At 44.1% G+C, this 24471-nt stretch overlaps 1 protein-coding gene across 5 annotated transcripts; it reads right to left on the minus strand.

Annotated features, from left to right (window-relative positions):
• Positions 1 to 439: 439 nt before the first annotated feature.
• LOC124043574 (CCR4-NOT transcription complex subunit 3-like) lies at positions 440 to 23726 on the minus strand. 5 transcript variants are annotated; one of them, XM_046362290.1, is made up of 18 exons: positions 23561 to 23726; positions 21422 to 21484; positions 20760 to 20827; positions 13563 to 13637; positions 13069 to 13158; positions 8028 to 8156; positions 7516 to 7611; positions 6971 to 7184; positions 6268 to 6449; positions 5841 to 5897; positions 4759 to 5686; positions 4436 to 4541; positions 4186 to 4324; positions 3950 to 4046; positions 3256 to 3457; positions 2879 to 3011; positions 2510 to 2635; positions 440 to 2193 (listed from the first exon to the last, which is right to left on the minus strand). In XM_046362290.1, exons 2-18 carry the CDS (start codon positions 21444 to 21446, stop codon positions 2095 to 2097), a joined length of 2766 nt encoding a protein of 921 aa, XP_046218246.1. In that variant the 5' UTR covers positions 21447 to 21484; positions 23561 to 23726; the 3' UTR covers positions 440 to 2094. The 5 variants fall into 5 exon arrangements, with proteins under 5 accessions (XP_046218246.1, XP_046218247.1, XP_046218245.1 ...); XM_046362291.1 differs by having other exon boundaries at positions 6268 to 6404; positions 6971 to 7190; XM_046362289.1 differs by having other exon boundaries at positions 6971 to 7190.
• Between the last annotated feature and the right edge of the window lie 745 nt (positions 23727 to 24471).

The raw sequence follows: 24471 nt of genomic DNA on the forward strand, positions 1-24471 counted from the left end.
TCTTGTAATACATTAGAACTGCATCATACCTGCTTTTAAGTTAAATGTTACCACTTCAACCATACAATTTCGGCTGCCCCCTCTGTTTCTTTGTATTTACATTGCTCCATTGAGCGCCTAGGTTTTCCTCTCCTTGTCTCAACATAACTTATGATAAACGCAGCACAACACAACATATGGTAGCTGATGTGTTCAACAACAAGATGGCTGCTGAGGCTCTCTTGGGAGACTGGCCCTGCATACACTACATGTGGTAAATGTAAATGTCATGTAGCATTCAGTACACCTATTGGACCAACAATGTGTATTGTAAGATAAAAGGAACTGTATTACTGTAGTAATACTGTAGCACTATTCGAACAAGTAATAATATATTATACCTGTCTGGTTTAAAATACCCCAGAAGCTTTATCAATATGATAAAAAAATCAAATAAAAATACTTCTGAAAAGTAATTATTTTATTAATATTTTACAATCCTTTATTCATGGTTATGCTTCATATTTACTTAATTTTATCAGCTCCACTTTGCAAGTGTCATTGATCATGCTGTCCAGAAGACAACGGCAAACAAAAAGTAAAGGATGAAAATGACAGTCTATACAACACCCTTTTAGAGGGGGAGAGTTTCACATTTCAGCTCTGGTGGACTTCTCTTCCCTTCCGCTTGCCAAATAGGTAAAAGGTAACATTAAAAACAGCAGGCTCGTCAGTGAATGGTGCCCTGACAAGTTATTTTCTTTAAAAAAAATTAAAAAAAATAAAAAAAACTGGGTCTCACTCTTTCGGATTGAAATGCTTTCCATCTCTGAGATGACATACACAGGCAAACGAAAATGACAAATTTAAGATTGCACTCCAAACATTGGAGGATATTATTATTTAAAAAATTTAAAGCCTGAAATGAAACACATGGCCATTAAAAGGGATAGAAAGCCCTATTGGGGTGGACAAAAAAAATTGCCTGCGGTGTCGGTCTGATCTCTGTGGGGTTTTTGTGCTGCAATGGAGCTCCTGACGTGGTATATTTCCTCACATAATGATCCATCAAACACTTCCTGAGAAAAGGAAATATCTACCTGGAGGTTGAAGTGAATTTTGGAAGTGCAATCACAACTGATTTGTACATTATTATCATCAAAGTGGCGGGAACAAAAATAATGAAGTTATTACTAGGGCGGTCGAGTTTATTGTAAAAGCCCACCTCTCGGGTTAAAACACTTGTAAACATACTCTACAGACGAGACGCTTAAGTGCTGGTGTGGTTTCTGTTGCTGTTGACCACAGCAATATAAACGTAATGCTGTAACTTGGGATAAGAATGAATGGAGGGATGGAGGAGGGCTGGGTTACCATATTTTATTATAGCAGTCTTTATGGCAGTCTGGTCAATGCTGGGTGTACCCAAGAGGAAGCTATTAGTTTAACATTAGGGTGGGCTGGTGACCATGAAGAGTCTATTCATTAGGGCTAAAACATGGAGTCACCCCAAAAAGCCCTTATTGTAACATGGAAATGCTACCGTTTCCCCTCTAGTCTTTAGCTTGTGTCTAACCCAGCAATGACCTAGGACTGCTGTGAAATGCTTTAGGCTTTGGACCCACCCCCCTCTGACCCACCATCCCCCAAGGGCTCATTTGATTGGCCTCTCGCTTCATCTTGTCACTTTTTTTTTTTTAATTGGACTGCCATACTGCTGGGAATTAAAACAGATTTGACCAATCATCTTTGGTTCTCTCAAATGAGTGGTAGGTGAGTAAAAAAATAATAAAGGAGTGTGTTATCAACCAAACATTATATATATATATATATCTAAATATATATATATATAAATAAAAAAGGGATCCAGTTCAGGTAAGAGATAAAAAGCTCCAATCTAAATCAAAACTGCCTTATGGGAAAAGAGGGAGGGGTTTATCACTGTAGGGGGTGTGGCTTCGCAGGGCAAAGAGGGAGAAGCTCCAAATGCATTATGCTCTGCTAAGACTGGCTCAGTCTGGCGTCTGCATCCGTGCCTCTTCCCAGTGTGTTGAGTTCAATCCAGGAATGTCGACGGTAGTCCAACCTTCTTTTATTCTCCTCCTCTGCCTTATGTCACTGGAGGTCTCGGTCCTCAAGGTACCTGTACTCAAACGTGAATCCCTCCTTCTTCCGTTGTCCCCACTTCTCGTAGTCAAAGTAAATGTACGTCCCCTTTAAAATACATTGGAAGATGCAGTAATGTTATAGCGCACAAAAAGTAAAACAACAAATCACAGACAAACCCCCCCCCACAAAAAAATAATAATAATTCTGACCAATCTTCAAAGAAAAATACATTTTAACGGAGCATGCAACGGATAACATTGAAACATTTTGCAACGGAAAATGGAAATAAGTATTTATTATTGGTCAAGTCTAAGTAATCACTCTCATTTTCAATCCGTTTTCTTCCGTTTGGTATCCAATGAACACGTCCCCAGGTTGCGGTCCAAGGAGTCTGCAGTGTGTGGAGGGGTGCCGAACTCACCTGCTCAAACTCATCTGTGATGGTCTTGGGCTCCTCGTGCCTCTGGAACCACATCATGTACTTAGTGTGGAACCGCCACGACTGCTTCTTCAAGGCCTTGGCTGCCAGATACTGGGCCTTGGTGCCCTGCGGAGAGAACCCAGAAGGGAATCTGTTACTATTATGTGCACAATCATATCCATGACATGACATGGCTTGGCCTGAAGATTGAAAAGATGCAGACCGCCATCTTCAAAAGTAAAACCATAGAAATGATCAGCGTCTCAGTCGCACAGTCAAGCTTGTTTTGTCAAACGAACACACACACACACACACACACACACACACACACACACACACACACACACACACACACACACACACACACACCTCTAGGTAGTAGAAGATGAAGAACAGTGTCTCCGTGGACAGTCTCTGGTAGAACTCTACAGAGTCGGAGTGTGGGGGTGGCACCTGGTGGTGGAAAGGCAGGGTGGGACATGGGTTCCTCATCAGGTACTGCCTGGAAGACCAAAACAGTCACAATAAGGGATAAATACATGTAGTAACGCTGAGGAAAAATCTACACGCCTTTAGTCTCAAAAGCAACAATAAAGAAATTACCCAAATGTAGACCTGGGGTGAATCTCAAAAGTATTTTCCTTGATACCTCATGTCCTCTCGCTTTGCCAAAAATGTGAGAGGGAAGCAAGAAGACTTGAGATTCAACCCTGGAGACCTTTTTCAGATTGCGGCTCGGTTCGTACCTGATCCTCTCCGAGTCGGAGGGGTGGGGCATGTGCGTCCATGCCGATTCCTGCATGGCCTGCTGGTACAGCTGGTCTTTGGACAGGGGCACAGGCCCGAGTGGGCACACGCCCAGCGATGGGGGGATGCTGACCTCTGAAAGCGAGGGCTGCTGGGGGGCCGAGGGAGGCCCCGGGGGCAATGTAGTGCTGGGGAAAATGTCTGAAGCCACAGAGAGAGAGAAAGAAATAGTAATAAAAAAGGAGTCTGGTGTGAAAGCCCCCCCCAAAAGTAGCTTTATTGTCACATACACCGGAATAGACTATGGGAGGCACACAGTACTACATGGAACTCTATTCCACAACAAGTAACACATGCAAGCAGTAGAATCAGATTTTATTTTTCAAACATTCTTACGGAACCGCAGGGATTGCGAAGAGAGACACAGGCACACGCATACACACACGATAACATACACACACAAATGATTTTTTGTTGAAGATATGTGGTAGTAGAGTCGTGGCCTGAGGGCACTCAATGTGTTATGAAATGTATTGTAGTGTTTTTAAAATTGTATACAACACTGCCTTGATTTTGCTGGACACCAGAAAGTCAGCAGTTAATGGGGATCTATACCAAATACAAATTGGTCTCATTCCAAGACTGATCCACCACGGCCCAATTTTGAGCCTTCACATCCAGTCGGTTGCTTACCTGTGGTGAGGTGCAGAGGAAGCATCTCTTCCTCCATTGCTGAGCCCAGTGCCGCTCGTTCTGCCATAGACTTTAGAGTGCTCAGAGGCTCCTGGGGCTGAAAGAGAGGAAAGAGGTTAAACTGACTGGGTGAGAGATCAGGAAATCTGGCTTCAGGTTGAGTCCCAAGAAGATCTCCCTGTAATGGGCTCAGGGCAGGGCAATTACTACATGAAGCTACCCGTGTTTTTCCTCACCTTGCTTTCAGAGGTCTGTGTGTAGGAGAGTGGCCCGTTGAGCATACCGCTGCCTGGAAGTTTACTCTCGCTGTAGGAGGGCGAGGGAGAGCTGGTGGGAAGAATCATGGGCCCTAAGAGGCTGGGGCCACTGTCTTTACTGGGAGGGTGGGAGAGAGGAGAGACATTGGTTGATGTGCTTTTTCACATTGTACAGTGAGAGTCACAATCCAAGACACTATAGGACATTTCTTTATTATATTTGACTCACGGCTGATTGGTGGTGGAGGTCAAAGACGAGGGTTGGCTGCTTTGTAATTGGCTGGCACTATTGAGGGCGGAATCGGGTGTGCTGTCTGCTACTACAGCACTGTAACCTGGGACAGAGGAGATTGAGAGGGAGGCTTACAAACTGAATCAGAACTCGGATAATACATAGATAGATGATATACATTTGGTTTGCTCTACCTTATCTGTACAACCCAACGCTGGGTTGAACAACTACTACGGAACTAAACAAAATACCCAAATAAGGGCATGGATGGATACAACCAATCAACAACACAATATAAGTGGATGGTAATTCAAGCTTACTAGTGCTACCATTCTGCTTCTGTCCACTGGGTGGCCTTGTGATCGCCGTGCTTGGCGCGCCTGAACCAGAGTTCCCTCCAATGCTTCCTATGGCTCCCAGGCTGCTTCCAGGGGACAGGCCTCCTATGGGACTGGAGGCCACCAGGGGAGGGCCCTGGACCGCCAACTGCCCTGAGCCAAGGCCGCTTAGGCTGAGGATCCCACCGCTGACACCAATTGCACAGGGCGCAGAGCCCAACAGGCCCGTGGATCTATCGCTGACAGTGTTCCCGCCCATCGGTCCCACTGTGCCGGAGTTAGGGCTGCTACTGCTGACGCTTTTCCCTGCTAGGGGGCTTCCGATGGTTCCGGAGCCTGCTGCTGCCGTGGCGTAGGGGGCCGAAGTTGAGCCCGCCAGGAGCCCGGCCATGGTGTTTAGGGATGCTGGCATCCCCGACAAGCCAAGGCCCGACATCTGGCTGACGGCCGGTGACCCCGTAATGCCGCCTTTACCAAGGCCCAAGCCCAACCCAAGCCCCAAGCTGGAGGACGGTGATGGCCTTGACGGAGCATGCAACTGGGTGTTGGGCGTAAGTGGGGGGAGGGTTGTGCTAGAGTTGGCGGGTGAGGAAGTGGAGGGGCTGGGGAGGAGGAGGTTGTTCGAAGGGTTGGAGTTGGAGGGGGCGTTGGAGGAGATGACTGAGTTTCTGGCCTGCTGGGTATGGTAATGCTGCTGCAGTTGGGTAGCGTCTCTGTAGCTGCCAGAGTTGGAGAGGAGACCTCCCATGTTGCCCAGGAGGCTGTTGCCCCCAGTGACAGGCAGGCCAACCCCGGCAATGGTCGCCAGTGAGGATGAGGAGGCTCCCGAGGAGGCAGAGGATGAAGAGGAAGAGGATGAAGAGGAGGAGGAGGACAACGACGAAGAAGGGTTGCCGTTCTTGATAGGCGACTGAAATTGTATAAAAGGCATTACTTCAAAACCACTCCTGGTGCAGCACAGCTGAAAATATATAGATGGGAAGTTGTGACATTTTTAAGACCATAGACCCAAATCAATGCAAGTGACTCATACACAGCACTGTTAACATTGGAATTCATCACACCTGACCGACTTCACTGTCTGTCGAACGTCCCCTTTTCTTGTCATCTTCAGAGTTCTCCTGGGGGGGGACAAAGAAATACCTCCTATAAGCACTCAGTCAAGACCATCTGTTCTAATTCAACGCAACACATGTTGTATCGCATGCAAACCCTATGTTTTGTACCAAAATCCATACAAGTGCTGTTCATATTAAAGCTCAACACAAACGTCAACATCATAATCCTCTCGCTTTCATCCTCGTTGCTCCAAACCCCCTCTGATCTGAGAGCGAGGGACCACTGAGCACCCACTCCAACCCAGGAACATTCAACATTCACCAGACCTAATTACAGAATGAGAGTGGGTGGTTCTAAAGAATGGGAGAGCAAGTAGGGGATACAATGGAGGCTGTAAAGTGAGAAGTAGCGGGGCGGGGGGCGTTCCCTCACCGTAGTGTAAGTTACGGACGAGGGAGGGATGGGCGAGGAGGAAGTGGTGGAGGTAGGCGTGCCGCTGGAGATCTGATGGAAGAGATCGTCGTCCAGGAGCGATTGGCCCGGCGGGGACGTGGCCACCAGCGACCCGGCTAGAGAGACAAGAGATGGATGGGGGGAGACAGAGGGAGAGGTAGCTACATAAAAACAAAAAGTTGCATATGGAAAAAGTTAAGTGGCAGTTATACAGAGACAACAGGAACAGAAATGATAGAATTTACAGCATTGTAATAACCAAGCTATGCAGACAATTACATTGATAGAAGCCACAATCACCAATATCAAAGCTGATCTATGCACAGTTTTTTAAAATTTTATAACCAAGCTATCATCCATTTGAGGCTATACATACTCCACATGCGGTCTAAGATATGCAGTACAAATGCAATATTCAGGAATAAACACACAAGTAGTGATGTCTAGACACAGTATGGATACTTCCGATACTCCATGGTTCTTTAAGGACCGGCTTAAGGGAAAACAATGTGTGCCATAGTGTGGGAAATAAACAAATGTTGGAACTTTGGGTGACCGTTTCCAACGACAGGATTTTTTCCTCAGGAAATTCAGCCTGCTTCATGTTGTGTTTCCATTGCCGTGATACTATGTCGTATCGATACTGCGTATCGCGACAACACCACGATGAAGCAGCACTTACGGAGCTCCTCCAGATCCAGGTCGTCGTAGAGGAACTCGTTCTCCTCGAAGTCGGGGTCCTGCGACGAGTCCATGTAGTACTCCACGTCGTCCTTGATCTTGCGGATGGAGTCCACCGGCAAGGTGTCGTTGTCCAGCATGCGCAGGATGGTCTCCAGCATCCGGATGTGGTACCGGTGCTTCTCGATGAAGCGCTTCAGCTCTTCGATGCGGTCCTGTTTCTATAGCAGAGATGCGCGTGTAAGTTGATGCTTAAAGCTCACTGTATGTTTCGGGCTAACAATCTCAAATGTGCTATATGTGTAGAGGCATGAAAGTGGAACACACAGATGGTAAAGTAGATGGTACCTACTTTACATTTTGGTGCATTGGGTAATGCAGCGTGCCGAGAAAATAAAGAGAGACATACAGGATAAGAGATGAATTTAAGAGTTAGAATGACAGCATCTGAAGAGAAAAGATTCAAGTAGTACGGAAGGAAACAGGGAGATAAGGAGGAAGATATGGAGAAGATAGCCAAATGGCGTGGCAAAAAAGACAATTGACCTCTTTGTCTCCCTTCTTCTTTCGAGTTTGGACTGAGAGGGACTCCACTTCGCTCTCAAACTGGTCCACCTGCATGTTCAGAGTGTCTATTGTATTCTGATGGGCGACAGGGGAGAGACACAGAGGTCATTCATGATTTACGCCAACACAACAGCCATAATCACACCACAACCACAAACTTTGTGGACCACACTTCACAATAATCTATTTCATAGGGGAAACTAGACGATACCAGTATTGCGATACTCGTTAGTACCGTGGCAAGGAAACAAAACACGAAGCAGATTTAATGCGAAGCCGATTTCCATGGAAGAAAAATGTGCGATACTGGTATCGTCCCAGCCCTAGAAACTATGCAGTAAAACAAAACAATCTACTTTGAAAGGCCTAGCATGCATGATGAAATCTCAAAGTCATTATTGTCACGTCATCAGACCACATTATTGAAATGTGCTCATGTGTGAAACAAATTCCCTTTGGGGTAAAGGTTTTCAATCAAAAGTAGTGCTCACCGTTAGCCAATTGCCGACCTCCTCTTTCTCCCTTTGGGCCGGGTCCACCTTCTGTGCCAGGCCCAGCCCCTCCTTCGAGTACGCCTTTGTCTTGGTCTCTCGCTCCACGATCTTGAACCGCTCCATTTGCTAAAGGGGGAGAGAGCAGGAATTGGTTTATAAATCCCTACAGATGACAGGTTTTCTTTTGACCATATGCTAGCTATGCCAGAGCCAAAAACGCTTGGCTTGTGAAATGTTCATGTCACATCATTGGACTAGTTGCCAATCAATGAAGGGTCATATAAGGGCATTAGGACGCGCCATAGCAAAACATTTCAAAAATGTTTTTCAACGGTAAACGAAAGGGAGTGGTTTTTTTTAATTGGTCAAGTTCAGATAATACCTCACCGTTTCAGACCTACTGAGCGTGTACCTGTTGGGCACTGTTGGTGGAGATTGAGACCGAGTCCTCACCAATTAAAGCCATCCAATATAATAGTTCAGGATGACTGTGGCAGGTGTACACATCCCCCAATCAGGCCAGTGATTACTTGTTGCAGGAATTTAATTACTCTGTTTTAATTCCCAATTAAAATTAAACACTCTGTCCATTCATAAGAATTTGTATTTTATAGAAATGGACAGAGCCCGGTCTTAAAGTCAAATAGCAGCCTTTATTCACAAGAGTACTGAACACAATACAGTTTACCACAGGTTATAAAGTGAAAATGATGTCATTAGTTCCAGTACCAACCACTCTCCTCCCACCCTGGTACAAAGGCAGTATCTCAAGCCTTCCCACATCGTCTCCCTACCAATTTAATATAATTTATGAGCCAAGGTCTTCTTGTGTAGATAAGCATTCTAGCCAGTCTGAAGATTTAGTTCATTCATTTCTACCAAGGAACAGACCGTCATTGTTCTAATCCTTGATTATATTTACACACATTATATTCAGTACTAGGATTAAGAAAGAAAATTCATACATATACAGTAACATAATACTATTCTGATTAGTACATCCTGGTTGAAATGTATACATAATTAGTCATTATAGATAAAAAAATTCCCTTAACATTACTAAGTTGAGACACCTGTATGTGCTTCCTTGTGCTAGTAACGCTGTCTACGCTCTCCTAGGTGTGCTCAGTAGAGGTTCCACAACCTCTGACTTCCACACGCAACAGAGTTCACTGAGATTTTGATGCATGCCAGAGGAGAATGCTTGGAGGCGTGTAAACCCAGCCTAAAAGCCAATTGATGCTTGGTCCAAAAATGTGGTCAGTGGCTCCCCATGGAGGGTGTGACGCAATCGCGGAGCCTCTAGAGGCATGCGGAGACCAAATTGAGCTCTGTACCGCATCACCGTGCGCCTCCCGAATTTTTTAACAATGCGGAGGGCTCCGTATAGCTCCGCATTGACAGGATTGGTTGACGGCACGAGGGGGACGGTCAGTCCTATATAAACACAAATTCACTTCCTTGACAACAGCTCTGCTCCGTGAAGCGCAAGAAGTATGAATGCCCTGACTTCTGCAGAGGCCTTATCCCTGCGAATGCTGCACGGCCAATACAGATGTCGGATTGATTATGCAGCGCCTTTTTTTAAACGCGCAACACTGTTTCAATGCATTGCCCTAGAAGTCAGCTGCCACTGTAAGTGTAGTAATATGCGTCGTCCCCACGAGCGTCCCAGCAACACCTTTGTACATAACATTGTAGGTCCCCCTGTGTTAATCTGTTAACGGCATAACAAGAAGCTAAATTAAAGCCCCGGCATGAAGCCTGTGAATGCTTAGCAGAGCGGTGAGTATATGCTAAATGCTTGTCGTTGCTGATGTGGCTAATTGTTCTCCTGAGGGGGAGGGGGGGGAGTCCTGGTTATGGATGGAGTCTCCGCTGGGGTTTTTATTCCGCCTCCGCACTGGTGTGGACTGCTGAATCCTTGATCAGGGTAGGGCTCTGCAGACCTGAAACCTAAAGTCTGCGTCCTAAATTATACCCTATTGCCATTTGGGACACAACCAAAGTGGCAAGCTACCAGGTGTCGCCAAATTATCTCAAGTTCCTAGGACCCTACCTCAATACTACAATACCTATCTCAAATACTGAGGGACGAACAAGACAGTCAGTCTTCAATAAGTGCTATGGAGCAACTTCCTTTGTTCATCATATCTGCGGACCATACATTGGGCTATGGTGATGCCGCCGTTTTCACTAACAGTGATCAGTTTAGTTTTCCTCCCTTGTTAAAGCAACGCAGATATTGTCTGAGTCTAGACGTTGAGCGCCAGCCTGGGGGGGGCAGCAAAAAAAAGGAAGCACATTATGATTCGATGCATTTCCATCAATGGACCCATGAGCACCAACGTGAAATTCATAGCAGGGTTGGAGTCAATTCAGGAAGTACACTGAAATTCCAATTCCAATTCTCTTCAATACTTTTCAATTAGGAACATTTCAAATTGCAATTGTGTTAACTTTCTGAATTGACTGGAAGTAAAATTAAATTGACCCCAACCCTGTATAAGAGCATGTCAAATGAAAGCCAAGAGTCTATATTTTGGGGCAAATGAAGGCATAGATACATTTGAACCATTTTCCAAGGCTTTGATTTCTGGATAAACAGATTGAAAAGGGATCTTAGAAAGCATCTATCAGAAAGTCTTAAAAGGTATTAGAAATGATAACACAATGTTGAAGTAAAGACCCTTGCCAACTAATATCAACACTTGTTAGCCTTGTGTAAGTTTAAGAAATATTGCCTGGTGCCTTGTAATTCAGTTACCAAAAACTCACATTTCTTTAAGATATTTTCTAATATTCCCTCCCATGAGGGAGGATAATGAAAGTTCACAGAAGTAACAAGTAATGGTAGACCTACCAATTATTAGTTATAGTGATTTTACTGATCAATTGTTTCTGAATTAAGTGGTTAAAACTTGGTAACGGAATTACCCTAAAATCAGTAACGGAATTCTTATGTTCAGCTCATAACAGTTTTCTTTGTCTTTCTGTTTTGTGGTCAAACCAAGAGTTTTAAAACAGTCTAACTCTGGACAACTCCTCACCCTCTCTCACGCTACAGCTTAAAGTCACCTCTCCCAGCTCTTACTGACACCTACCCATGAGCCCCCTCTTTCCATTTACTTTAACCAGAATCCTCACCCACTGAGCACCTACCAACACCGGGTGTCTATGGGCATTGAAAAGTAGTTGAAATTTGTTCGCGCCCAGGCTCTGTCGCAGCCGGCCGCGACCGGGAGGTCCGTGGGGCGACACACAATTGGCCTAGCATCGCCCGGTTTAGGGAGGGTTTTGCCGGTAGGGATATCCTTGTCTCACTAGCGACTCCTGTGGCGGCCCGGTCGCCAGGTGCACGGCGTTTCCTCCGACACATTGGTGTGGCTGGCTTCCAGGTAGAATGCACGCTGTATTAAGAAGCAGTGCGGCTTGGTTGGGTTGTGTTTCGGAGGACGCATGGCTTTCGACCTTTGTCTCTCTCGAGCCCGTAGGGGAGTTGTAGCGATGAGACAAGATAGTAACTACTAACAATTGGATACCACGAAATTGGGGAGAAAAGGGGGTACTTTTTTTTCTTTTTTTTTTACAAAAAAAAAGTAGTTGAAATTTGATCAGTCCACCCTGGCCTTGACGTCTACAGACGGACCGGACCGGGCCAAATCTGAACATATCAGAGACGCATGTTTTACAAGTTCGGACAGTATAGTACAGCGAGTACAGTACAATAAATACAGTAAAGAAAAGTAGTGTACAGTAGATTGTACTGAACTGTACTGAACTCTGCTCTACTGCACTGTGCTCTGCTGCAATTTCCAAACTTGTGAAACACGAGAATATCCATAATTATGCATTTCCGTGTCGTACAGATATGGGACCTATGATGTAATTCCATTGCCGGGTGGAAAAGCCATTTCACTTACTGTAGTTCAATAACAAAAATAGATTTTTCAAAACTCAAGATACTATGCCATAGCTGACACTGCATTCTTTCTGCAGACATATTTTAATCTTAATTCGGAGCAGATATGAATTTTTTGAAGACTTGGTCGCATAAAAACCTGAGATTTTAACCGTGAATCTATAATCAAAGTTTGCATGCTGACTCTTCTTCCACTAAATTAGTTTATGTACATTTTTCTGTGGAATATGTTGAAAGTAGTCCTTGTGCATAGAGGTGTATGCTTTGTTAAAATTGGAAATCAATGGGTTTTGCTTGGCATACATTTTAAGTGGCAAAAAAACTGAGTCAAAGTGCAATTTCATTATGTTGAATTGCCCTTAGCTAAGAACAGTGCCACAGGTGTGAAAAGCAGATGCTTAAAGAACTGCAGTAGACTCAATATAGACCAGGGGTCTGCAGCAGGCGGTTACGGCCCGCGAGTGATATTTATCTGGCCCTGCAAAGCAAAAATGTTGTTACATTAACTAAATCTGTACTCCCACAAAAAAAAGATATGTGATCATGTCGCAAGGTATGAAATTATTGTGATTTTAAAAATATTTTTGGGCATAGTTGTGGTCAATTTTCAGTGTACGAATTATGCCCCCCCGCCCGGCTGAATCTAGTTGCCTACACCTGATTTAAACCTTACTGCTAACAGATAATGGTATACACAATGAACATGGCTTTGACATGAATACTAACAAAGATAATATTAGCAAAAGTCACCACTGTTTGTTTCTGCATTTGTATTGGCCAACACCACAATTTAAAAAAGTCGCATCTTGATATCCAAGTGTCTTTTTCACCATTATCCCATGTATTTTTGGCTTGGTAGCACCACGTTTCAGGTCAACCAAAACCACACAGATGCTCACACTTAGATACGAGACCCTCGATAAAAAACCCTATTAAGACCCATAGGCTAAGATGACACATCCGTCTCATTGTGTTAGCAGGTGCTGTTGTTGAAGCAGGTGCTGTTGTCTGAATAACCTCAGTGCACTATGTGGCTTGCTAAGCCCTGCTAACCACAGGTGTTTATACCAATTGATTCTTCACTATGTGGCTAATGAACATGTCCCACACACTCACCGTCTCAATCAGTTTGCGATTCTCCACTAGCTGCCTTTTGTCTTTAATCTCGTTGGAGGCCACCCACGTCTTGATCTGGTCTCGAAGACGCTGGGGGATGAAGGTGAAGGAGAGGAACAAACGGAGAAAGAAAAATAAGTTCTCTTAGTGAAGGCATGCGGTGGCTTGCCCTGAAGTCAAGTATGGTTGACACGCACACACGTAAGCAAGCTTGGCTTGGGGTAGGATATGTCCACATGGTAACACATGGCCAAGTTAAAAAAAAAAAAATTTAAAAAATGCACACACAGACACTTTCACTTGGTTTTAAGGATAGCTGACCCTCCTATTTAATCATCAGCACATAGATGCCCTCTCGCACGTGAACACACACCCCTACCTGTGGTCAGGCGTAACCATATAACACTGGTAAACAAACATTTGAGGAACATCCCAAAACCATGTGCCCTCAAGCCACATAACAGTTAAGAGTCATAGGGTTGTCGGTGTCCCACCTGTAGTTTTTTAATCTCTTTCTTGAGGTCTGCTTCATACTTCTCCTTCTGGTTAGCGTTGGCTGCATTGTGAAGCTGTGTTTTGGAGGGGTACAGTCATAGAGTACACTCAGACAATCAGTATCTTTTCCCAAACATGTTTCATATAGTCTTTGTAAACAAAGTAAACCATGTAGCCTATAGCTTCAAAATGTGTCTAAAACTAGCGTATCATGGACTGTCAGTCCTAGCAACCATAGCTCAGCCTCCGCCTAGAAATTTGAGTGACATTCATTCCCTCCAGTCCCATCCCTCAACTTTCCACCAAAGCAAGTGCAAATGGGCCGAAACGCAAACTCGGGAGTGGGCCTTTAAACCTTGTTCTTCTTTGGCTATACAGAACACACTAACAATAGGTCTCCTCTCGATCCCCACGGCCGTGAATAGGAAAGGCTACAACCCCACCAAACAAATGCGGTATCGAAGAACCCTGCATATACAACGGATGTTAAACGTTAATCATTTGGTGGAGCTTTCTAAGGTCAGCACAAAACGTTCCAACAACCAACGTGTCAGGGTGGTAAGCACTTAACATGCATACAGTTCCTTCAGAAAGTATTCACACCCCTAGACTTTTTCCACATTTTGTTGTGCTACAGCGTGAATTTAAAAAAGGATTACAATTGGCCTACACACAATACCCCATAATTTTTAAAACAAATTAATTACAAATGAAAAGCTGAAATGTCTTGCGTCAATAAGTATCCTTTGTTGTGGCAAGCCTAAATAAGTTCAGGAGTAAAAATGTGCTTAACAAGTCACAATAGGTTGCATGGACTTTGTGTGCAATAATAGTGTTTAACATGATTTTTTGAATGACTACCTCATCTCTGTACCTCACACATACAGATAATTGTAAGGTCCCTCAGTCAAGTACTGAATTTCAAGTACTGAATTTCAAGCACAAACCTCAGGTTTTCCAATGCCTCGCAAATTAGGGCATCTATTGGAAGATGGGTAAGGGGGAAAAAGCAGATATTGAATATCCCTTTGAGCATGGTGAAGGTAATACACCTCGGATGGCGTATCAAGACACCTAGTCACTACAAAAGATACAGGCGTCCTTCCTAACTCGTTTTCCGTAGAGGAAGAAAGCCGCTCAGGGACTTCACCATGTGGCCAATGGTGACTTTAAAACCGTCAAGAGTTTAATGGCTGTGATAGGAAAAAACTGAGGATGGATCAAGAACATTGTAGTTACTCCACAATACTAACCTAATAGACAGAGTGAAAAGGAAGCCTGTACAGAATATTTTCTTGTCCAAAACATGCATCTTGTTTGCAACAAGCCACTAAAGTAATAATGCAAAAAATGTGTAAAGCAATTAACTTTTGGTCCTGAATACAAAGTGTTATGTTTGGGATAAATACAACACATTACCGAGTACCACTCTCTATATTTTCAAGCCTAGTGGTGGCTGCATCACGTTATGGGTATGCTTGTAATCATTAAGGACTGGGGAGTTTTTCAGGATAAAAAAAGAAAAGGAATGGCGAGAAGCGCAAGCAAAATTCTAGAGGAAAACATACAGTTGAAGTCAGAAGTTTACATACACCTTAGCCAAATACATTTAAAATTCAGTTATTCACAATTCCTGACAGTTAGTCTTGGTAAAAATTCCCTGTCTTAGGTCAGTTAAGATCACCACTTTATTTTAAGAATGTGAAATGTCAGAATAATAGTAGAGTGATTTATTTCAGCTTTTATTTCTTTCATCACATTCCCAGTGAGTCAGAAGTTTACATACACTCAATTAGTATTTGGTAGCATTGTCTTTAAATTGTTTAACTTACTGTCAAACGTTTCAGGTAGCCTTCCACAAGCCTCCCACAATAAGTTTGGGGAATTTTAGCCCATTCCTCCAGACAGAGCTGGTGTTACCGAGTCAGGTTTGTAGGCAAGCATCCCCTTTTTCCTCCAAACATAACGATGGTCATTGTGGCCAAACAGTTCTATTTTTGTTTCATCAGACCAGAGGACATTTCTTAAAAAAGTACAATCTTTGTCTCCATGTGCAGTTGAAAACCGTAGTCTGGCATTTTTATGGCGGTTTTGGAGCAGTGGCTTCTTCCTTGCTGAGAGGCCTTTCAGGTTATGTCGATATAGGACTCTTTTTACTGTGGATATAGATACTTTTGTACCGGTTTCCTCCAGCATCTTCACAAGGTCCTTTGCTGTTGTCCTGGGATTGATTTGCACTTTTCACACCAAAGTACATTCATCTCTAGGAGACAGAATGCGTCTCCTTCCTGGGCGATATGGCGGCTGCGTGGTCCCATGGTGTTTATACTTGCATACTATTGTTTCTACAGATTAACGTGGTACCTTCAGGCGTTTGGAAATTTCTCCCAAGGATGAACCAGACTTGTGGAGGTCTACAACTTTTTTGCACTAAGTTTGAAGGTAGGCCTTGAAATACATCCACAGGTACACCTTTATCATCATGTGAACATGACTGAGGGTTTCAGGTGTTTCCTAATGCCTTAGATTCCTGTGGTGTACTGTAGATAAGGTTTTGCAACTGAACGACTTGATTAGTGTAGTGTTAGCTAACTACATAGTTGTCTCTGCTGTCTTCGTATCCAAGATAATTGTGTAGTTTAGAGTGTGTAGTCTTAGAGTGATTATCTTAATTTACCGAGGTTAGCTAGCCAGCTATTTGTCGTCCTTAACGTAGGAGACACTGCTAGCTAGCCAACAGCTAGCCAACGTCTACCGAATAGAACTCAACAACCCGGTCGCATTCCGCTTCGCTCCACAGGTAGTATCACATTTTCATTTCATTTCATTACAGTACAACGGTTTGATTTGTTTGATCGTAGCTAGCTACATAGCTAGATACATAGCCGTCTTTGTATCAAAGATAATTGTGTAGTCTAGAGCGATTTTCTAGGTTAGCTAGCCAGCTATTGTCGTTCTTTTAACGCAACGTAATCAACACTGCTAGCTAGCCAGCTAGCCCCCGAATAGCAGCACTGTAGAAACTATTACACTCAACGGAACGACTTGATTAGTGTAGTGTCAACAACGCAGCCACTGCCAGCTAGCCTACAAAGTCAACAACGCAGCCACTGCCAGCTAGCCTACTTCAGCAGTACTGTATCATTTTAATCATTTTAGTCAATAAGATTCTTGCTACGTAAGCTTAACTTTCTGAACATTCGAGACGTGTAGTCCACTTGTCATTCTAATCTCCTTTGCATTAGCGTAGCCTCTTCTGTAGCCTGTCAACTATGTGTCTGTCTATCCCTGTTCTCTCCTCTCTGCACAGACCATACAAACGCTCCACACCGCGTGGCCGCGGCCACCCTAATCTGGTGGTCCCAGCGCGCACGACCCACGTGGAGTTCCAGGTCTCCGGCAGCCTCTGGAACTGCCGATCTGCGGCCAACAAGGCAGAGTTCATCTCAGCCTATGCCTCCCTCCAGTCCCTCGACTTCTTGGCACTGACGGAAACATGGATCACCACAGATAACACACTGCTACTCCGACTGCTCTCTCTTCGTCCGCCCACGTGTTCTCGCACACCCCGAGAGCTTCTGGTCAGCGGGGTGGTGGCACCGGGATCCTCATCTCTCCCAAGTGGTCATTCTCTCTTTCTCCCCTTACCCATCTGTCTAGCGCCTCCTTTGAATTCCATGCTGTCACAGTTACCAGCCCTTTCAAGCTTAACATCCTTATCATTTATCGCCCTCCAGGTTCCCTCGGAGAGTTCATCAATAAGCTTGATGCCTTGATAAGCTCCTTTCCTGAGGACGGCTCACCTCTCACAGTTCTGGGCGACTTTAACCTCCCCATGTCTACCTTTGACTCATTCCTCTCTGCCTCCTTCTTTCCACTCCTCTCCTCTTTTGACCTCACCCTCTCACCTTCCCCCCCTACTCACAAGGCAGGCAATACGCTCGACCTCATCTTTACTAGAACCTGTTCTTCCACTAACCTCATTGCAACTCCCCTCCAAGTCTCCGACCACTACCTTGTATCCTTGTCCCTCTCGCTCTCATCCAACACTTCTCACACTGCCCCTACTCGGATGGTATCGCGCCGTCCCAACCTCTGCTCTCTCTCCCCCGCTACTCTCTCCTCTTCCATCCTATCATCTCTTCCCTCTGCTCAAACCTTCTCCAACCTATCTCCTGATTCTGCCTCCTCAACCCTCCTCTCCTCCCTTTCTGCATCCTTTGACTCTCTATGTCCCCTATCCTCCAGGCCAGCTCGGTCCTCCCCTCCCGCTCCGTGGCTCGACGACTCATTGCGAGCTCACAGAACAGGGCTCCGGGCAGCCAAGCGGAAATGGAGGAAAACTCGCCTCCCTGCGGACCTGGCATCCTTTCACTCCCTCCTCTCTACATTTCCTTGCTCTGTCTCTGCTGCTAAAGCCACTTTCTACCACTCTAAATTCCAAGCATCTGCCTCTAACCCTAGGAAGCTCTTTGCCACCTTCTCCTCCCTCCTGAATCCTCCTCCCCCTCCTCCCTCTCTGCAGATGACTTCGTCAACCATTTTGAAAAGAAGGTCGACGACATCCGATCCTCGTTTGCTAAGTCAAACGACACCGCTGGTTCTGCTCACACTGCCCTACCCTGTGCTTTGACCTCTTTCTCCCCTCTCTCTCCAGATGAAATCTTGCGTCTTGTGACGGCCGGCCGCCCAACAACCTGCCCGCTTGACCCTATGCCCTCCTCTCTTCTCCAGACCATTTCCGGAGACCTTCTCCCTTACCTCACCTCGCTCATCAACTCATCCCTGACCGCTGGCTACGTCCCTTCAGTCTTCAAGAGAGCGAGAGTTGCACCCCTTCTGAAAAAACCTACACTCGATCCCTCTGATGTCAACAACTACAGACCAGTATCCCTTCTTTCTTTTCTCTCCAAAACTCTTGAACGTGCCGTCCTTGGCCAGCTCTCCCGCTATCTCTCTCAGAATGACCTTCTTGATCCAAATCAGTCAGGTTTCAAGACTAGTCATTCAACTGAGACTGCTCTTCTCTGTATCACGGAGGCGCTCCGCACTGCTAAAGCTAACTCTCTCTCCTCTGCTCTCATCCTTCTAGACCTATCGGCTGCCTTCGATACTGTGAACCATCAGATCATCCCCTCCCCACCCTCTCCGAGTTGGGCATCTCCGGCGCGGCCCACGCTTGGATTGCGTCCTACCTGACAGGTCGCTCCTACCAGGTGGCGTGGCGAGAATCTGTCTCCTCACCACGCGCTCTCACCACTGGTGTCCCCCAGGGCTCTGTTCTAGGCCCTCTCCTATTCTCGCTATACACCAAGTCACTTGGCTCTGTCATAACCTCACATGGTCTCTCCTATCATTACTATGCAGACGACACACAATTAATCTTCTCCTTTCCCCCCTTCTGATGACCAGGTGGCGAATCGCATCTCTGCATGTCTGGCAGACATATCAGTGTGGATGACGGATCACCACCTCAAGCTGAACCTCGGCAAGACGGAGCTGCTCTTCCTCCCGGGGAAGGACTGCCCGTTCCATGATCTCACCATCACGGTTGACAACTCCATTGTGTCCTCCTCCCAGAGCGCTAAGAACCTTGGCGTGATCCTGGACAACACCCTGTCGTTCTCAACTAACATCAAGGCGGTGGCCCGTTCCTGTAGGTTCATGCTCTACAACATCCGCAGAGTACGACCCTGTCTCACACAGGAAGCGACGCAGGTCCTAATCCAGGCACTTGTCATCTCCCGTCTGGATTACTGCAACTCGCTGTTGGCTGGGCTCCCTGCCTGTGCCATTAAACCCCTACAACTCATCCAGAACGCCGCAGCCCGTCTGGTGTTCAACCTTCCCAAGTACTCTCACGTCACCCCGCTCCTCCGCTCTCTCCACTGGCTTCCAGTTGAAGCTCGCATCCGCTACAAGACCATGGTGCTTGCCTACGGAGCTGTGAGGGGAACGGCACCTCAGTACCTCCAGGCTCTGATCAGGCCCTACACCCAAACAAGGGCACTGCGTTCATCCACCTCTGGCCTGCTCGCCTCCCTACCACTGAGGAAGTACAGTTCCCGCTCAGCCCAGTCAAAACTGTTCGTTGCTCTGGCCCCCCAATGGTGGAACAAACTCCCTCACGACGCCAGGACAGCGGAGTCAATCACCACCTTCCGGAGACACCTGAAACCCCACCTCTTTAAGGAATACCTAGGATAGGATAAAGTAATCCTTCTCACCCCCCCACCTTAAAAGATTTAGATGCACTATTGTAAAGTGGCTGTTCCACTGGATGTCATAAGGTGAATGCACCAATTTGTAAGTCGCTCTGGATAAGAGCGTCTGCTAAATGACTTAAATGTAAATGTAAACCTCTGATAGACTCCTTCACATAATTTGACAGAAGCTTCTAAATCCATGACATCATTTTCTGGAATTTTCCAAGCCATTTAAAGGCAGTCAATTTAGTGTACGTAAACTTCTGACCCACTGGAATTGTGATACAGTGAATTATAAGTGAAATAATCTGTCTGTAAACAATTGTTGGAAAATGACTTGTGTCATGCACAAAGTAATGTCCTAACCATACTTGCCAAAACTATAGTTTGTTAACAAGAAATTTGTGGAGTGGTTGAAAAACAAGTTTTAATGACTCCAACGTAAGTGTATGTAAACTTCCGACTTCAACTGTAGGTCAGTCTGCTTTCCACCAGACACTGTGAGATGAATTCACCTTTCAGCAAAACAATAACCTAAAAAACAGGGACAAATTTACACTGGAGTCGCTTACCAAGAAGAAATGTTCCGGAGTGGGCGAGTTACAGCATTTACTTAAATCTATGGCAAGACCCGAAAATGGTTGTCTAGCGATGATCAACAACCGATTTGACAGAGCTTGAAGAATTTTTAAAATAATAAAATGGGCAAATGTTGCACAATCCAGGTGTGGAAAGCTCTTAAGAGACTTACCCAGAAATACTCACAGCTGTAATCACTGCCAAAGGTGCTTCTACAAAGTATTGACTAAGGGGTGTGAATAATTATGTAAATGTATATGTCTGCATTTCATTTGAATTAAATGTGCAAATAAAACACTTTTTCACTTTGCCATTATGGGGTATTGTGTGTAAACAGGGTGAGAAAGAAACCTACATTTAATCCATTTTGAGTTCAGGCTGGATGAACCCACCACCCTCCCTGCATGTTACCTTTTGCCAAATGTCTTCAAACTGTTCCACGCCTTCCGTTACTTTTTTCAAACATCGATCTATTTCACCTGGGGAAGGGCATAGAATAACAGGGAGGTTTGGGAAAGAGCCGTGGTTTTAAAAATTAATAATAATCCTTCAACACGCATCACATCAGGATGAATAATGTAAAGTCAAAATGCGGAGCTCTCCCTTTCCCCATAAGCAGCACTGCTTTTACAACTGTGGCTGGTAAGCCTTATCAAAGATACATGCAGTAAAACCTAAATGTGTCACCACAAACCTGTTTAAAAATGAAACACCACGGGCACTGGCAACTGGGTTCGGTATACAGTCTTAATTTTAGAAGGTTGTCTCTACAGACTAAGTCTGACTTTGGCCTTGTGCAGCCTTGCTCCTAAATGTTGCTTCTGGCTTCTTATTTTTGGTATCACAGGTCACAACCCTTTTCAGTAATAAGAGTGCAGCACTTCTCTTACTGCGATCACATCCGTGCAGGACAATTTGACAATCTCTACATCATGTATGGATAGAGAAATTAAAGTGACATTTCATCTGTTGGATAGACATGCTTCATAGAGAAAAGGGAGGGAATATAGTGATGGACTGGGTGGTGGATCATTGGCAGGGGTACCATCTGGTCAACCATTTGGTAACCTCACCTTGAAGTTTCCTTTTATCAGCCATGACTGTTGACTAGGATGCTGTCTTCATGCCTTCTTTCACTGTAGAGAAAAATAACAGGTGTGATAACCGTAATCTCCGGCAACCTTTTTACGCTACATTACTTTTTCATAGCATTTTAGCTTGGCAGCCAAGTTCAGTGAAGTCAGCAGTGTGAAATCCTGGGTTGTATTCAATACAGCACAGGCACATCATAGCAAAACGTTTAGCAAACAGAAAATGAAAACAAGAGTTTGTTATTGGACAAGTTCAGGTAGTTGCTGCCTGTTTCTCACAGCTTGATGTGATGAAGATGTATCGTGAGAGCATGCACGGTGCAGGTACATGGTTTTCACATTAAGCTACCACTTCAAAAGTGCCAGCATGCAAAAAAAAAGTTTGGATTAATTTCTAAATGGTACAATATTACACTTTCATCTCAAGTTAATTACATTAAAAAGCATTTTGTACGAGACATACTCAACTCTCTAATTTACTACCCTGGAGGCATCACCATTACATTAGTTAAATACTTAAAGGTTGGTTAAATAAATATAAAATACATTGTATCATAAAGTGGCTTGTAGTTATTAAGGAGTAGTGGATAGACCATAGTTGACAGTCTGACTTGTTGACCTGTCACACACAGTCAATTCCTGGTAGAATGGTGCATGTAATTGGTTTTAGACATGGTTCATTCAACAAGGCATTTCTGACCATTCCGGGAATGACTTTAAGGGGGGCATCACAGAAACATTGATATTTAAAGTACTGTAAAGAACTAGCATGTAGTTTTGAATTTAGAAATGTTTAAAAACTCAATGTCTCAACATAAATAAACATTGACCATGTTTCTTTAGGAAATGTCAGTGGTGTAAAGTACATCAGTAAACATACTTTCAAGTACTACTTAAGTCTTTTTGTGGTATCTGTACTTCACTATTTATATTTTTGACAATTTTCACTTTTACTTCACTACATTCCTAAAGAAAAGTATTTACTTTTTACTCCATACATTATCCCTGACACCCAAAAGTACTCGTTTTGAATGCTTAGCAAGACAAGAAAATGGTCTAATTCACACACTTGTCAAGAGAACATCCCTGGTCAACCCTACTGCCTCTGATCTGGCAGACTCACTAAACACATGCTTAATTTGTAAAGGATGAGCCCCTTGCTATCTGTAAATACAAACAACGAAAATGTGTTCATCTGTACTTCTACATTTACTATTGATACTTAACTATATTCAAAACCAAACACTGAGACTTTTACTCAAGCAGTATTTTACTGGGTGACTCACCTTTGAGTCATTTTTTATTAAGGTATCTTTATTTTTCTCAAGTATTACAATTGGGTACTTTTTCCACCACTGGAAAATGTTAACTAAAATGTTAGTTTAAGTATTTTTTCTGTCAATTAATACTATAATACAAGAGTAAATATCACAAGCGGCAGTAGGCTAGCAGCTAACTGATGTCGCTTGCTAGCCTGCCTACATGAAAACTTGAAACATTGTAGCCACTGAGTGAAGCCTGGTCTGGATAATTTCACATTGACGGTTCACGTGAATTCAACAATGTAACGCGCATGGTAGGTTACTTCGTTGAGCATCACTTGATACTTTTTGTGACAATTTTTCACGTCCACGCAACCACCGTTTGATAAGGTCATTTTACCATCACTTCAGCCAGTGAGTTTTGACCATGTATTTACCAAATGTTTTTACCGACGCTAGACTTTCTCAACAGATCCAGTAAGCCAGCTAAACTAGTCTCCATATCTGGCTTGGGGGCAACGATCGATTTTTAAAAAGTGAGTAGTAATAAATAAACATGAAATGTTTACAAGCAACATAGCTAATGACTTTATAAGCTGTTTCTATTTGTCAGAGACAAGCAAACAAGTATACCACTTCAACACCTGAGTAACAAAAACTTGTCGGCTACAGATGTGCCGTGAATTATAGCAAAATGTATGCATTCCCATGGAAAATATCAGGCGAACCCATGTCAATTTGGCTCTGCAGCTGATAACCAGCTAGTGGATAACCACCAGCTAAGATATTAGTGAGACACATTGGAAGGGAGAAGATAATGGCACATAACTAGATCTGTTTTAGCGTACAATTTATTTACCTGGATTTTCCGATTTATCTTTTCTGTTCTTAGTTGACGCCACTCTTTTAAATCGTATTTGCCTACGTCTTCACGCTATTTTTCTAAATTATATTAATTATTTTCGCCAAACAATCACTCCGCACATCCAAGATGGCTACCAGGAACACCTCCTCTACTGTTGCCCTGATGGCCTGGAGGCCCGCCTTCCTTGCAAGCTATTCGATCCTCACCCTCATTCTACGCCTTCCACTGGCTAGACTGCCTGTCACTCTGGAGGGAGGGACAGGTTTCCCACTTCCGCACAAGTCGCACTATGATTGGTTAACTTTGAAAGGTGAAAGGTAAACATGAGTTCTTAGAACACCTCACCCCCTTCATGTTTTGGTTCCTGTCCCTAACCACTGACACTGGCCAGAAAATGTCAAGAAAACAACATGATAGTTAACTGAGCTGACAGAAAATCTATTGATAATATGAGCTGTAATAGTCCAAGTGTAGACTGCCATGTATATTATTAATTGCAGTGCAAATGAAATGCTGTCTTTCATTAATCAAATGGCCTACATTGTTAAAACTGCATTATTGGTTAAGGGCTTGTAAGTAAGCATTTCACTGTAAGGTCCTCACCTGTTGTATTCGGCGCATGTGACAAATACATTTGACTGAAATAAGATGTTGCCATCAACCTAAAGTAAAACAAATGTTTTACCTTTATTTAACTAGGCAAGTCAAGTAAAAATTCTTATTTACAATATATAAACACCGAACCAAAATATATAACTGCAACATGCAACAATTTCAAAGATTTGACTGAGTTAGTTAATTTAAGGAAATCAGTCAATTGAAATAAATTCATTAGGCCCTAATCTATAGATTTCACATCACTGAGAATAAGGATATGCATCTGTTAGTCACAGATACCTTTAAAA

Source organism: Oncorhynchus gorbuscha, linkage group LG09 (assembly GCF_021184085.1).
Source record: "Oncorhynchus gorbuscha isolate QuinsamMale2020 ecotype Even-year linkage group LG09, OgorEven_v1.0, whole genome shotgun sequence".
Classification (NCBI taxonomy): Eukaryota; Metazoa; Chordata; class Actinopteri; order Salmoniformes; family Salmonidae; genus Oncorhynchus; species Oncorhynchus gorbuscha.